Source organism: Pteropus alecto, unplaced genomic scaffold (assembly GCF_000325575.1).
Source record: "Pteropus alecto unplaced genomic scaffold, ASM32557v1 scaffold39, whole genome shotgun sequence".
Lineage (NCBI taxonomy): Eukaryota > Metazoa > Chordata > Mammalia > Chiroptera > Pteropodidae > Pteropus > Pteropus alecto.
This window is the reverse complement of record NW_006443568.1, coordinates 7571185-7587038: the sequence shown is the minus strand read 5'-3', so window position 1 is coordinate 7587038 and position 15854 is coordinate 7571185. Positions and strand designations below refer to the sequence as shown.

General features: G+C 48.5%; 1 protein-coding gene across 1 annotated transcript in view; it reads left to right on the top strand.

Annotated features, from left to right (window-relative positions):
- OPRD1 (opioid receptor delta 1) overlaps nucleotides 1-9561 on the top strand; it is a 29547-nt gene extending 19986 nt beyond the window's left edge. The window contains exons 2-3 of the mRNA XM_006924331.1: nucleotides 6215-6564; nucleotides 9003-9561. Coding sequence (XP_006924393.1) covers nucleotides 6215-6564; nucleotides 9003-9544 — 892 coding nt within the window. The 3' untranslated portion in view covers nucleotides 9545-9561. The remainder of the gene's footprint in view (nucleotides 1-6214; nucleotides 6565-9002) is intronic.
- Nucleotides 9562-15854: the final 6293 nt, after the last annotated feature.

Sequence of the window (15854 nt, the reverse complement as noted above, 5' to 3'; positions counted from 1 at the left end):
TGCTCCAGCTGCATCTCCTGTTGCTTCCTCTCCCACTTACTACCCTTTAGTTGCACTTGATTTCTGACCATTCCTGCAGCTCATCAAGCTCTTTCCTGCCACAAGGTCTTTGCACATGCTGTTCTTTCCATCTGAAACAACCTACCCCCTTATGTTCACATGACTGGCTCCTTCCCATTCTTTTCAACATGGCAGAAATGTCATCTTGTCTTAGCTTGACCTACCCCCTTATGTTCACATGACTGGCTCCTTCCTATTCTTTTCAACATGGCAGATCAAGATGTCAGCATGGTTGGTTTCTGGTGTGAGCTCTCTTTCTGAGTTGTAGGGGGCAGTCTTCTTGCTGTGTCTTCGCATGGCAAAGGTGACTATACATTAATTAGCGCAGCAGTTTGTTCACTGTCTGCCCCCTCCCTAAGACCATAAATTTCAAGAAGTCAGACTGTCATCTTCTGTCTTATATCCCTTATTCAGTGCCTGGCATATACCAGGTGCTCAGTTAGTACCTATTGGATGAGCGAACAAATCTCAGCTTATAACAAGATTCATGTTCCTTATCTTTTTCACTATGAGAGGTGGGAGAGGAAGGAAGGTAGCAAGCACTGACGGGCAGTATAGCAAAGTCCTTACCAAGTGTTGGCACTGGATTGCCTGAGTTAAATACCAGCTCTGCCGCTTACTGGTCATGTGACCTTGGGCAAGTCGTTTCACCTCTTGTGCCTGTTTTTGTCCCTTAAGAGATGTCAACATGTATTTGGATGATGAAAAGCAATTGGAAGTGGATAATAAGCTGAGCAGGAGTGAGATGTGGGACTGAAAACATGGATAGGGGATTGGTTATCTATAGAGGGAGCAGTGAGACACTTAGCCCCCTCCCCCTTGTACCCTACACAATCAGATGACTATCCCTCCATTCTGCAGGAAGTCAAGGTTTTTTTCCTTAGAGAAGTTAACCTGGAACAACTCTGAACTCAGGGCCAGCAGACACAGAAAGGGTCAGAGCAAGATACAAAATGGAAAATGGGGGGATCCCCAGACACCTTCTCCATCTTTGCTACCAGAATCCTGATAGCCAGTTGTGTGCTCCCCAGATTCTTTTCGGAAAGCCCCAGAGAAGAGAACTACAGACACTGATATTTAGATGTCCCCCAGAGTAAAATCAGATCTTTACTCAATCCCCTTACAGGGAAGCCCGCCAGTTCACAGGGCCCCTAGGGGACACACACACACACACACACACACTCACACTCCTGCCATTTAGTTATTCAGTGCTTCACTGAAAGATCAACCTTTAGTTGCATATCACCAGATACTTGAAAGAAGTCTTCAGGATAGAAGAAAAAGGCCAAAACAGACAAACAAACAAAAATGTTTGAAGCAAAAAGACAATGTAGAGAGCAGAAGAAAATACAAAACAAAAACTATTGGTAACCTTAGAGAGATAAGAGAAGATATCATATCCATGAAATAAGATGCTATAATAAAAAGGAATAAGAAGAAAGGGCACTGGGAAAATAAAACATGAGAGCCATAATTGTTAAAAAGTCAATAGAAAGGTTGGGAGATAATAAAAAGGAAGTTTCCCAGAGGATGAACCAAAAAGACAAAGAGATGGAGGTGAGATAAGAAAACTAGAAGGTCGGTCCAGGAGGTCCAATGTCTGACTAGTGGATGGTCCAGGGAGTCCAGAGAAAGCTCAGGGGAGGAATTGATCAAAGAAATGATGTGAGGACCTTTCACACTGAAGGATGTGAATCTTCAGACTGTGAGGGCCCAATAAAAATGAAAAAGAACTACCCGAAGGCACATCCCCACAGATGTCAGAATACTAGAGATAAAGAGAAGATCCTAAAAGTTTTGGAGGTAGGGAGGACAGATTACATACAAACCATCAAGAATCAGAATGGTTCAGATATCTCAGTGGCAACATTGTAAGCCTGAAGATGAGAGAGAGAGAGAGCCACGCCTTCAAAATTCTGATGGAAAACAATTTCTAACCTACTATTCTATATACAGCCAAAGAAATCTGGATAGAAGAAAGACATTTTCAGACATATGAGAGTGTAAAAATTTTACTTCTTATGTGCTTTTTCTTACGAAGTGACTAGAAGATGGGCTCCACCAAAATGAGGGCATAAACCAAGACAGAAAAGACTTGCAAGCCAGGAAACAGGTGCTCTAACATAGGAAGACAGGTGTGTAGCTGGTCTAGAAAGCAGTCACTCCCAGACTGAAAGGGGAGGAGGGAGGTTCCAGGAGATGGATCACTAGGAAAACACAAAGGAACTGATAGATTATGTGACTGCATGGAAAAGGCATTTTATGGATCTGCTGGAGTGTTTGAGGTGATTTAGCAGTATGTACACAGAACTAAGCAAATGAAAAAAGAAATGAGGAAAAAGAAGGGCAGTTTTTTATTCCAGAAAAAACAAAAATCGTAGGAAATAAATGTAATTATAGCATAGCATTTAGCTCAGCAGTGGACAATATCTATGACGTCATGAAAATGTAAACCCTAAAATAAAGTATAAACCCTGAATATCAACTTAACTAAAAAATTTTAAATTGTGGTAAAATGATATTGGGAAGATGGAGGGAGGAAGTGGGGTTGAGTAGTGTAATCTACCATAATAGGGAGTTGTGGGGGACGTTAGTGTTGTTCACTAGTATCTGGTTTTCTCTGCTTCTAGGCACATAGAAGACTGTACGTCTCAGCCTCTCACAGTTGTGTGGGGGCACAGCACTAGTTCTAGGCAGTCGGCTTCAGGTGGATGTGCTATGTCGCAGCTGGACTGACGCTACCCTGCAGCTGTCTCTTCTCCTTTGTGCTGATCAATGAGGCCTCAGGTTAAGATGGCAGGGCCACACAATGGAAGCAGGCTGGAACTGCCTCGTGGAATATAGTTGTCCTGGAGGCACTTGAGTGAGTGATGCTGAAAGGGTGAGAAATAAACCTTTATTGTATTAAGCCACGGAGGTTTGGGAATAGTTTGTTACTGCTGCATAGCCTGGCGTAACTGAATAAAACCTCAACAGATACTGTCTAAAATTGATGAATCGAGAAAAAGTCATTTAAACACATTATTTAGAATTATGGAGCTAATCACTAAAATAACTAAAAACATGAAAAATAATGGCCTCTGGGGAGCAGGACAGAAGAGTGGGGAAGGGTAGGGCAGAGGGGCATCTGTTTTCATTATAGTACTACGTGACTTTTTATGCTATGTAACTATTACACTGGCAAAAATAAAATTTTATTAAAAGTTATATACATATATGTTGTTTGGAAGAATTCCCACTAAACCATTACAGCGGCTGTCTCTTAGCAGGGAGGGCATGCTAGAATGAATGTCTGCAAAGCTCCAGATGTGGCTGGATGTGGGAAGGCACTGTGGGAAAGGAGACTACCCAGGTGGAATGCTGGTCTGAGTTTGGATTTTATCCAGATGGCAATGGGGAGCCACAGAAGGGTCGTAAGCAGTAGTGTCCTGAGCAAATCTGCCTTTTAGAACGAGCACCCTGACTTTTGTGGAAGATGAATTGTGGGGGAGAGAGGATGCCGTGGTGGTCCCCGTGAGAGGCATGAGACATCCATACAACGAATGTCTATTGAGAGCCTAATATTTGCTGGGCACTATTGGTAGGGCCCATGACACAGCAGGGGACAAAATGGACAAAATCTCCCTCACTTATATGAGCGAGAGAGGCAAAAGAGAAAAGAAGATAAATGTAAGTCAGGCTGTGGTTCAGGCAATCAAGAAAAATGAAGCAGTGTTAGGAGGTCGTGATGGTGGGGAGAGGAGTACTTTAGACAGGGAGGTCACGGCAGCCTCTCCGAGGAGGTGACGTTTGAATAGAGTCTTGAGTTAAGTGAAGGAGCAAATCATGTAAATTTTTGAGGTTGAGGGTTCGAAGCAGAGGCCCTGAGGCGGAAGTGGGCTTGATGTGTCCAAGGAACAGCAAAGAGGCCAGGGGCTGGGGCACACCCATCAGGGGAAGGTTCTGGGAGCTGAGGCCCAAGAGGTGGTCAGGGCCGGTTTGTGGAATGTGGGGACAACTTCGAGGAGCCAGTGGGGCCTTGAGAGCAGGAGAGCTACACGGTTTGTCTGAGGTGGTCAATAGGACAGGGCTTGGCGCAGGTTAGCTATGGAGTGGGGGAGACCTGTGATTAGAGAAGCTTCTGGGGCTCTGGCTGGCAGCCAGCACTGGGCCTCTTAGCCCTGCTTGGACCAGCTACAGCAGCTTCATCACCCACTTCCCAGCATCCCAGCCCCCTCTGGGAATTGAAGGATCCTTCACAAATCAAAATAGCAGGCAAAGAACAGCCTCTAATTGTTCTGCGTAAAAGAAGCGAAATTAGACGAGTCAGCTGTGGGGTTGAGACCGCCTCCCACACAGCTGTGATCCTGCACCCGGCTGAAGACAGACTTCCCAAGACTTGCAATTCTGCTGTTTCCGAGCAAAACTTTTTGCTTCTTCAGCCCCAGGGCAAATGACAGCTATTTTGGGAGGGCGTGGGACAGATGCTGGCCCTGGAGGACAATGAGTGAGTCAATATATTTTTTTAAACCAAACAAATCACTTCATGAAGGAACAACCTGAGCTGATACCAGTTTGTTCAGTCATTCAAAGCATATTGAGGGCATTCACCTGGGTGCCTGGGGCTTGGCGTGGTGTCAGGATTCTGGCATAGAGGGGTAGAGGCTGGCAGTGTAATTCCACCCTTGGGGTAGAGTGGAGAGAGAGCACTGGCCTGGGAGTCAGGAAGTGTAAGTTCTTGCCTTGGCCCCGCCACTGTCTCTGTGTGGCCTTGGCTCAGTTTCCCTATTTCTCTCCACTATGGGCTGTAGGTTGCATAGTGTTTCTTAAACTTTAGGGTCCATAAGAATCACTTGGCATGACTGTGTGTGTGCATGTGTGTGTGTGCGTGTGCGTGTGCGCGTGTGTGTGTGTGTTGTGGGAGGTTCTTGTTAAAGATTTTCAGAGATTAGGACCTAGAAGGTCTGGGGTGGGGTCCAAGAATCTGCATTTTTCACAGGCTCTTCCAGTAATTCTGAAGGAAGTCTTTGGACCACACTTTCATTAAATCACTTCTCAACCTCTCAGGGCCTTTCTGTTCTGAAATTTGAGGAGTTGCTCATGCAACCCTTCTCTGGTTTTCTCAGATCGTTCCAGGGGCATGAATGCAGTCCTTACCTCAGTGTACCTGTGTGTTTCTGCGGTGATCACACTGCACCAGGACAGTCTGTTTCAGTGTATGCAGCCTCCTCCAGGCTGCCTGGTGCACAGCCCAGGCTCTGGTACAGAAGGAACAATGACTGTCAGTGTTGGCCAAACAAAGGGCCAGCTGTTGTATAGTCAGCTATGTAGCAGCATAGAGCACAGAGGTATGTTGGAGAGTTTCGGGTACCGGCTTGGTTGTAGACTTCTGACTTGGACACCTGGCTCTTGCTCTGGGTCAGATGTGTGACACTGTCACCTGCTCCCTTTCCCCATAGCTGGGTGAGTCCTAAGATGCTCTGGATGGGACTACAACAAGGACTGGGAGCCCTGGTCTACTATGGAGGACACCCCAGGCAGTCTAAGGCCCCAGCCAGTCAGCTAGGTAGAGTCCCTTCTTCAAAGCTGGCCAATCATATTCTCAAACGGCCAGGTCTGTGGTAGAGGGTCAGGTCACTCTAATCTAGCCCCCAGCTTCCTTCTTTATATATGAATAATAATAACAGCTATCACATACTGAGCACTTACTATGCTTTGGGCTCAAGGCTAAGTGCTTTATCATCTCAGTAAATTTCATAACAACCCAGTGAGGTTGGTAATAGTGTCACTCCACTTTTTACAGTTGTGGACACTGAGGCTTAGAGTTCAAGCCTCTACTAGCTCAGAGTCACTCAGCTGATAAACAGTAGAGGCAGGATTGGAGCCTAGACCTCTTTTCCCCTAGAACCCATTTTTATCTTTAACCATGTTACTTAGTACACCACAGAAGATAAAGGCTTTTCCTAAAATAACTTCTGACAAAGTTATCCCCAGTCAGAAATCATTTTGCATCTGTTATAGTGGAAAGGAGTGATGCTGAACCAGATAATTCAGGGTTCCAGTCCCACCTCTATCTCTGACCTTTTGTGACCTTGGGCCAGTCATTTCAAGTCCCTAAATTTCATGTGAAACTGAAATCTGTGAAATGGAAGTTACACATGCACTTCCTTTTAAGGTACACTAAGATGAAGACAGCCACCAACATCTACATCTTCAACCTGGCCTTGGCAGATGCATTGGCCACCAGCACACTGCCTTTCCAGAGTGCCAAGTACCTGATGGAGACATGGCCCTTTGGGGAACTGCTCTGCAAGGCTGTGCTCTCCATTGACTACTACAATATGTTCACCAGCATCTTCACACTCACCATGATGAGCGTCGACCGCTATATTGCCGTCTGCCACCCTGTCAAGGCCCTGGACTTCCGCACACCTGCCAAGGCCAAGCTGATCAACATCTGCATCTGGGTCCTGGCCTCAGGTGTTGGTGTACCCATCATGATCATGGCTGTGACTCGTCCCCGGGGTAAGTAAGTGAGGGAGCTGTGGTACAGGCCACTGACCATAGGAACCAGCATACGGGATTTGTAAGTCTCTTACCAGGGTGGGTGTAGGTGTTTTACTAGTGGAGGTGCAGATTGCTGATAAATGAAAGTGTGGATGGCTGGCCAGTGGGGGTATGGATAGTCAACCAATGGGAATGTGAATGGTTGACTTTCGTGAGGATGAATGATTGATTAGTGGTCTCATGGGTTGCTAACCAAATTTACTTTATGAGTGGGATTATGGATGGCTAATCTATATGCATGTAGCTGCTGGCCAGAAGTGTGTGGATGACTGACCTATAAGGAGATAAATGGATGGATAGTGGGGTGAGGGTGTCACTGACCAGTGAGCAGTGGAAGCCACAAGATCTGTAGTTCCATCCTAAACTCCTTTCCACTCCAATTTGAAAACCATTGGCTCAGATAACCAAAGAGAGGCCTAGAGATGCCTTCAGAGAATGACCAATAGGTGCATTTCTTCAGAGTAAAATGGCAACTAGTAGTATAGTGACTACCTACATCAGTCAGGGTAGCTGCTATAACAATCTTCAAAGCTCAGTGGCTTAACACAGTATTATTTCTCACATCACACTCCGATGTGAGAAAGAAGGACTCTATTCCACAGAGTCATTCAGGGACTCAGGCTCCAAACGATGGTTTTGAAATCCATCATGGCTGGCATCTGGCCAGCAGAAGAATATGGAGAGGGAATGGTGGAAAAGTACAACCACTTTTAATGTTATGGCCCATCTCTTCCTAGTGATAGCTGGTCACAGGACCCCAACTTGCTGTAAAGAAGTGGGAAAAGTAGTTTAGCAGGGTGCCAAAGATACTGGTCACTAACATATCTGAGCCACACTATATCATGGGGTGTTGAGAAGATTAAATGAGGTTATTTATGTGAAATGCTTAGGACTTAGGACAAGGCCTGGCTCATTGCTATTAGAATGATTAAGTCTGTGAGATAGACAAGGCAGGGACTCCTGCCTGCATTTGACTATAAGAAAATTGAGAATCAGAGAGTTTTATTTAGGGTCAAACAGTCAGACATTTAGTGGAATTTGCCTAGAACCCAAGGCTCCTGCCTCCTGTTCCTTTTGTCCCCTGGGGTGAAGGTTTGCAGACATTCAGTGCTGTGGTAGGAGAGGGGAACAGGGTTGGTGGCAGGTTTCTTAGCCATCCTTGACTCTCACAAGGGTAGAACCCCCAGGGCCTTTATACACCCTCTGAACTATTGGTCTTGACTCAGCAGCTGGGCCCCATTCCTCACTGTCAGCCTTCAGTTTACAGGCCATTAACTGTAGCCCTGCTGGAGAGCTGGGCCAGATGGGCCTCCTCACTGCACACACACACACAGACACACATACAGACCATTTCCCCAGTGTGTGCCATTGGCACTCATTGGTTCTGTATGCCACTTGCTGTGTGACCTTGGACAAGTGCTGTTTCTCTCTGGACCTGCTTCTACCATCTGTACAATGATGCCCTTGCACTCAGTCATTCCTGTGGATCTTGCCAGCCTGATGTCCTCTGTCCACTTTGTCTGTGGATCCCTAGCCCCCTTCTCACAACTCTCAGGTTCCAAGTCTACTGCGTGGCTCCTTAACTTCCAGAATTTCAGAATATCTTGGGAGTCTCCTGGGCCAGTCTCAGCCCTGTGTCTGTGTCTCACAACATTCCCTAAGGTGCTCATCCAGCCCAAGCTCACACTCCAGGAATAAGGAGCTCATTCCATTCTGGGTGTCCCTCTTATCTGTGGACAAGCCTGACAGTCAGTAAGTTCTTCCCATTAAACTGAAATCAGCCTCCCCAGCCCTTCCTGGATTTCTGGACTTCCACATGTATCTATCCCTCTGCTCTGTGAGTGCACCAAGAGCTTGAACTCCACTGTGCTTTACATGCTTTGGCCCATCTAATCCTCACAGGTGTAGGTACTGTTATTAGTCCCATTTTACAGATGCTCTTGAAGAGGCTGAATAATCTGTCCAAGGCCACACCACACAATTAGTAGGCCCTGAGTCCTGCTCTTAACTCATGCTCTCTATGTCGATTTAGCAATATTGTTCCCCCTGAAGCTACTGAAATGTGTGGGGTGTTTTGAGTTATTATAATGTCTGGCATTTAGAAGGCTTGGGCTAAATTGTATTATTATTGCCCATAGACATAGAGGCTTATAAAACGACTGGGAGAGAATATAGGAAGACCTAGATTAAGGCCAACCCTTAAAGGACGATTAAGAGTTCACCAAGTAACGGAAGAGAAGGAAGACATTCCAGGTAGAAGAATCACTTTGAGGAAAGGCTAGGAAGAGGCAGTGGAACTTGACCGAAGCGAGAAGGGTGGGCGAACAGGCAGGGAGGGTCCTTTAGGCCCACAAGTCCCTCACCCCTGTCTGTCTTTCCTTGTTTCCTCTGCCCAGATGGGGCAGTGGTGTGCATGCTCCAGTTCCCTAGCCCCAGCTGGTACTGGGACACGGTGACCAAGATCTGCGTGTTTCTCTTCGCCTTCGTGGTGCCTATTCTCATCATCACCGTGTGCTACGGCCTCATGCTGCTGCGCCTGCGCAGTGTGCGCCTGCTGTCAGGCTCCAAGGAGAAGGACCGCAGCCTGCGGCGGATCACGCGCATGGTGCTGGTGGTGGTGGGCGCCTTCGTGGTGTGCTGGGCGCCCATCCACATCTTCGTCATCGTCTGGATGCTGGTGGACATCGACCGCCGTAACCCGCTCGTGGTGGCTGCGCTGCACCTGTGCATCGCGCTTGGCTACGCCAACAGCAGCCTCAACCCCCTGCTCTACGCCTTCCTCGACGAGAACTTTAAGCGCTGCTTCCGCCAGCTCTGCCGCTCACCCTGCAGCCGCCCAGAGCCCGGCAGCTTCAGCCGCGCCCGCGAAGCCACGGCCCGCGAACGGGTCACCGCCTGCACCCCCTCTGACTGTCCCGGCGGTGGCGCCGCCGCTTGACCAGGCCAGGCCGGCCCTCCGCACACCCCTCCGGAGTGACCTGGCGGTCACAGCGAGTTCTAATGGGGGCGGGGGCCACGACGCGGAAAGGGGCAGAGGTGGGCCTCTGTTTTGGAGAAGGGTGCGGGGCTTGAGACGGGGCAGGGGCCAGGAGGTGGGGCCCCTGAAGTGGGTGGACCGCTGGTCTGGGGCGGGGCAGAGGGCAGGACAGTGGGGCGGTGCCTCTGGTCTGAGCGCACGGTTAAGGGCTCCCGGTTGGGGCCAGGATGAGGAGCTAGGGACGCCAGGGGAGTGGGACCTGTGATTCTAGAACTGGGCTGATGTAAAGGGCCTCTACAGCGGGGCCGGGCTTCAACTTTGGAACAGCCTCGAATTCTAACCCTGAGCCGGGCTTGCGGGAGTGGGGATCCCGCTTGAGACCTGAAGATATTGGGCGCGGGACGCAGGCGGGGCAGTGGTGGGGACGGTGGTTTGAGAAATGAGCTGCAAGGTTGGGCCGCTGTGTAGTGACGAGGGGCCCCTTCTGGAGTGAGACAGAAGGACAAGGACGGGACAGTGAGGAGTGGCTACTGCTCAAGATTGGGCCACAGAGATATGGCCCGTGCACAGGGAATTTGGGCCACAACTTTGGGGTAGAGCCCCAGCCCTGAGTTCTGGTAAGAGGCAGGGCTCGCTGAGGTCCAGGTTCAACTTGACATCTTTATAAATAAAGAGAAAATAAAATCGAGAAGGAGAGATAAAAATATATACATTTTCTCTCCTTGACAGTCATTTCCTTGGAATGGGCAGAGGTACCTCCCCATCTAAGTAGTGTCCCCAGCACTGCCTCCCAGTGGGGGTTGGGACTGGACAGTGGAGCAGGGACAGCGGCTCTAGGATAGGGTAGTGGGACAGGGCCTCAGTTTGGATAGGGACACCAGCCCCAAATTCTCTCTGGGCTCAGGAGTGAAGAGGTCCCGTAGCTTCAGTTCCAAAAGCCAGAGCTGCAGGGCAGCCTCTGTACCAACGGGTGGTGGTCTGTGGGCTGAGGTGGGAAGTCAGGGGTGGTTCTGGTTTGAGGTTAGGTCTTGGAGTCAGAGAGCAGATGCTTCTGGGGAGTCTCCAGGACCCTGCCTTCTCTAGCCCAGGTACTGGGACAGACCATGAGTTAGGGTTTCACTGACGGTGAGTGCACCTGGGAATGGGTGGGGCATCTGAGGAACCAGTACAGACTTTTCCTTCTACTGGCCTCTGGGTCTCGGGCTCCTGAGAAGAGCCAATAAAAAATCCTCTCTCCCTTCTCCCGACATCTAGCTGTGCCCCTGTGTGTCCAGTGTTTCCATTGAACTGGGCTGGCCCACACAGGGACCTGGCACTGAAGGAACTGGGGGGAAGAAGGCTTTTATGACTACAATGCTAATGTCAGTGTGTGCTCCCCTCTTCCTTTTCACAGGACTCCCAGGTCCCTCACCTGGTCTAGCTGCCCCCTCCAAGCTGCTGAGGGATGTGTGTGGGGGTGGGGGAGGTCCACCTAGAGCTAAGCATAGAAGTTTTTCTCTTCATTTGTTTGGCATTTTATACAGGCATTTCCAGACCTTTGCTTTTCCCAATATCAGGGTCTGTCCTTGTTCCCAGTGCCTCCCCCATGCTTCATCTCCCCCCGCCCTCCCTAGCAGACACTGCCTCAGCCATACACCCTGACTCGCTATTGAAGTAGTGTTCTGACATCCTTGTAAAAACTAATTTAATTTTCTTCCTTTTTTGGGACAGATGGAAAGAAATTGACGTCTTTGTCTCAAGTTAAAAAAAAAAAAGGGAACAATATTCCTCTTCTCCCTCTGACAGTCATTTCCTTGGAACAAAAGCCTTTCCCCTGTCTGGGAGGCTGTCATTCCAACAGGGGCTGAACTAACATTCAGGGGGTGGGGGGATTAGGCACCAAGATGGGCTTTGGGCACATTAGGGGTAGGGATGCCCTAGTGGGCAAAGCACTGTCCCCTTCTCAAGGTGAGGTCCCCGGAAGCTGCAGACTTGGGAATTTTCTTCCTCCAGGAAAGGCTCTACTAGTGCTCTGGAAGATGTGGGGCAGTGCCCAGCACTCAGATCTAGCCTACTAAGCTACCTAAGCCTGGGGTCCCAGCTCACCTAGATCACCTTCACCATTCAAATGGAGTCTGTGACCACAGAGATCTCTGTGTCTGAATGGGGGTGGGGGAGTATCAGCAAGACCGGAACACTCCTGGACACTCCTTATCACTTGAGACTTCTGAAAATGCTTTCGGGAGATGTCAGAGGAAGGAGACACTTTAGGAACCAGGGAAGGCTCCTGAAGGAGGTGACACTGGATCCAGGCCTATTTATTCTCCTTGCAAGGACTGTGTCTCCTTCAACTACTCCTCCCAGGACAGGCCCGTCTCATTGCCATTTCCTGTGGCTATGACAGATCTCACTCCCTTTTACCACTGCTCATGTATAAATTTGTTCTGGGGTCAGCAGGTGTTGGGTCCCTATTGAAGCGATGCATTTAAGGTAAAGCAAACCATATTGAAATCTACTTCATGCCAGGCTGTGCATGTTGGGCACCGGGACTCAGAAATGAGCCTGATACAGATTTGCTCTCAGAACGTTTGAGCTCATGCTGGGAGACAAAGCATAAACAAATCATTGCACCTCAGTGTGATGCGTGAGGTGACAGGGAGCCCCAGGGCGAGTGTCACAGGGAAGTGTCTTTTCTAGCTTTTTCCTGAAACATTTGTAGCAATTCTGGAAGAGGTGGAAACGGGTCAGAGGGCCTTAAAGGATGACTGGGAGTCAGCCACAGAGAAGAGAGAACAGCGTGTGCAGAAGCATGGAAATGTTCGTGTGCTTGGCACACCTGAGAAGTGGTGCGCAGCTGGAGCATAGGGCTTAACTGAGTGTTTCTGATGCCAATCCTGTGGGGACATTGGGTGGGAAGTAGGGGAAACAGTATTACCTTTTTTTTACACAAGAAGTCAGGCTCAGAGAGGTAAGTAAAGCCACTCACCCCTAAGTCACAGAGTTTGTTAATGGTGGCAGAACTCAGGTTAGTGGAACTCCAGGGTCCAAGTTTCCAGTGAATTCCAAGCACCACTGAAGTAGAAGACCCTTAGTAGCTGGAACCCTGGGATGAGGTTTTTGAAGACTTAAAAACCAAATGGAAAAATTTGGAAGGGCAATTTTCCATGAACTTTTGTTCCTCCTGGCACTCTCCAACTCTTCACATTTCAAATGTACTGTACGCGATGCATTTTAAAGCTCCAAATTGACAGTGTAATTCTAGATTATCACAGGGCTCTCAAAACTGTGGAGTAGGTCTGATTTCTCCCAAAATTTCCATTTCTCTCTTCAGGAGGTGGGAGGGAAGTTTTTACCTCTGGTTTCAAAATGTCCTACAATTTCAGTGGTTGAGGCTGGAGTCAGATCTTGGCTTTCTCTCTCTGTGCCTCAGTTTCCTCATCTCTAGTATGAATTTCCTTCGTGGGGTTGCTGTGAGGATTTAACGAGTTAATGTATGTAGAGTAAGTCCTCACTTAATGTCACCTATAGGTTCTTGGAAAGTGCAACTTTAAGCGAAATGACGTAACAAAACCAATTTTACCATAGGCTACTTGGTCTAAATAAGAGTTAAGTTCCTACGGCATATTTCTGGCCACAAAAACATTACCAAACATCTAAATAAACAGACCCCAAATACTTCTAAAGAATAAATGTGAGCTATACATACATTAAAGAAAGATTAATAAAAAGAAGTAAGATAATTCTTTTCCGACCTGCTTATTCCAGTTCAGGGTCACAGGTGGCTGGTCAGAGGTGGCTGGAGCTTCTCCGGGCAGCTCAGGGCACAAGATGGGACCCAACCCTGGGCAGGACGCCCTTCCATTGCAGCCCATAATCTCTCAGACTGGGATTATTTAGACACACCAGTTCACCTCACATGCACATTTTTGGGATGTGGGAGGAAACCAGAGTACCCAGAAAAAACCCACACAGACATGAAGAGAATGTGCAAACTCTACAGACAGTGGCCCCAGCTGAGAATCAATTTTTTTTTCTCATCACTGAAAAATGAAAAATTGAATGAAATGACGTTATTTGAGGATCTGCTGTATAGACCCCAGCACATAAGGAAGCTCTTGGCACAAGGTAAGTTGCTGTTATTAAAAGTGGAGCTGCAGTGCAAGGTCAGAGCTAGAGACCTAGAAGGGAAGTAGATGAACTTTCAAGGGTAGTTAATGAAGAGAAGAAAATGGGGATCCAGCCTGGGGATCCCTCTAGGCTCAGGAGCTGCTGTGGTGAGAAGCTGCTGAGACGCAGGAGGAGGATGGGGAGAATGTGCTGCTATGGAAACTGGAGGAGGAGGGCGTTCCCAGGGGGAGGGAGTGATGGATAATGTCAAGTGTCATATAAGAGAGGTTGGGGGTGGGGAGGACAGGAGGGTGGTGGGAGTAAACTGGAGTCCTCAAGTTCAGTCTCCTACATGGCCTGGGAAGCTCCAAATCTGGATCCGAATCTCAGCTCTGAAGCTAACTGGCTGTGTGATCTAAGGATTTGCCCTCTGTGCTTCTGTTTCTTCCTAGATCCAAGATGAAGGAATGGGCCAGTCTCTAATATGATGCTCAGTCTCTAATAAGAGTCCTGATTTTGCTGGATTCTTGGCCACTTGCTAGCAGAGTGATCTTAGGCAAGTCACTTCGCTTCCAAGAGCCCCTTCTGAAAGCTAGAGATGTTGTGAGTGAGGCATTTACCAAAGTTCCTGGTACATAGCAGGCCCCCAGAGACAGGATTATTCTGTAACAAAGTGGGGGGGGGCGTGGTGCAGAGGCTGCTCGCTAAGGAGGTTTGCTTGGCTTGGAATTTAAAATGCTCCCCAAGAGGCAGAGGGGCCACCAGAGTTCTAAGAGGACTTGGAGGAGCAACAGTCTAGGCTGGGCACCTGTTAGGTCTTTGCCCAAAGACCAGCCCTCTCTGTTTTCAGCAGCTCCCTAGCCTGGGACTTGGCATCTGGCTGCCTTCCCTGCCTAGCAATTATTGCAGATCTATGTGGGAACCGGCTCCAGAGGCTCCAAAACCCCCAAGAAGTGATGTCCCTGGGTTGTGGCCCCAGCACCCACACACAAAACATCCACACACCTTTCTCTCATCATTGATTTATTCGTGATTATTTATTCCTTTCTTTTATTTCTGGGCACTGAGCACATAGTGCTGGGACTAGGGGGAGTGATGGGGGAAAGTCAGAGCCTGGTCTTCCCACTCCAAGCTTGCAGATGTTGGGAGACTGGGGACTAGGACAGCTGGCTGTGTAATTCTGGTGCCAGGCAGCTTAAGAATTCAAAGAGGGGCCGACGAGGGCCTTCAGGATGGACATCCTGATGGGGCAGAGCGCTAGGCTAGCGGCTGTCCAGGTTCTAGCCCTGTCGTCTCCACTAGCCATGAGCCCCACGGCCAGCCCTTCCCAGAGTGCAGAGTGCTTTCACCCACCCATCTCAGGGAGAGGCCCACATAATGATAACAGCAGGTAATACACAGCTCACAGTTCTCATCATTGTTCTAAGCACTTTAATCTTCACAGCATGACTGAGGTAGGCATTACTATTATTATTACTTTGATTTCACAGATGAGGAAACTGAGGCTCAGAGAGGAGAATGACTTGCCCAAGGCCACATGCATGTTAATGGCTGGTGGGCCAGCAACAGTCCTGTCTTAGATCTGTCAAGTCTGTTTCCTCTGCTTTCCTCCTCCTGCCTCCCAAGAGGAACTCTGTGATTACAGAGAGGACACTAGGGAGACCTTGCATCCAGCTTACAGGCATAGACTGAGCATTGCCAGTGCCTGGTTTTACGCCCAATCACCTTGGTAGCAGAGCCACGTGCCAGCTGCCCAAGAAACTGCTGTGACTTTGGCAGGTCCCTCTCCCTATTCATTTCCTCCTTGCCTTAGAAGCCCTGCTTGTTCTGTAATTTTTCGACTTCCTGCCATGACTTTGCTGTATGACCTCAGGCAAGTCACTTCACACTTCGAGCCCATTTTCGCAACCTGGTAAGAAGTTGTGAAGATTTAGAAAGAGGCTGTGAGTGAGGGACCTTGTCTGTTTTGGTCAAAAAAGTGTTCCGAGCGAATTGCACTGCAACTGGCACACAGTAGTTATTTTACCCAGTGGATGAATGAAGTGCCTGGTGCCCAGTAAGTGCCAACAAATGGAGCTTTTTAATGTTATGTAGTGTTTTATGTCACACATGCTCTGATCCACATCTCTTAATGCTGTAGGCAGGTCAGGAGCAAAGGACTTCCTCTTTTAACCATGTCCTTGAG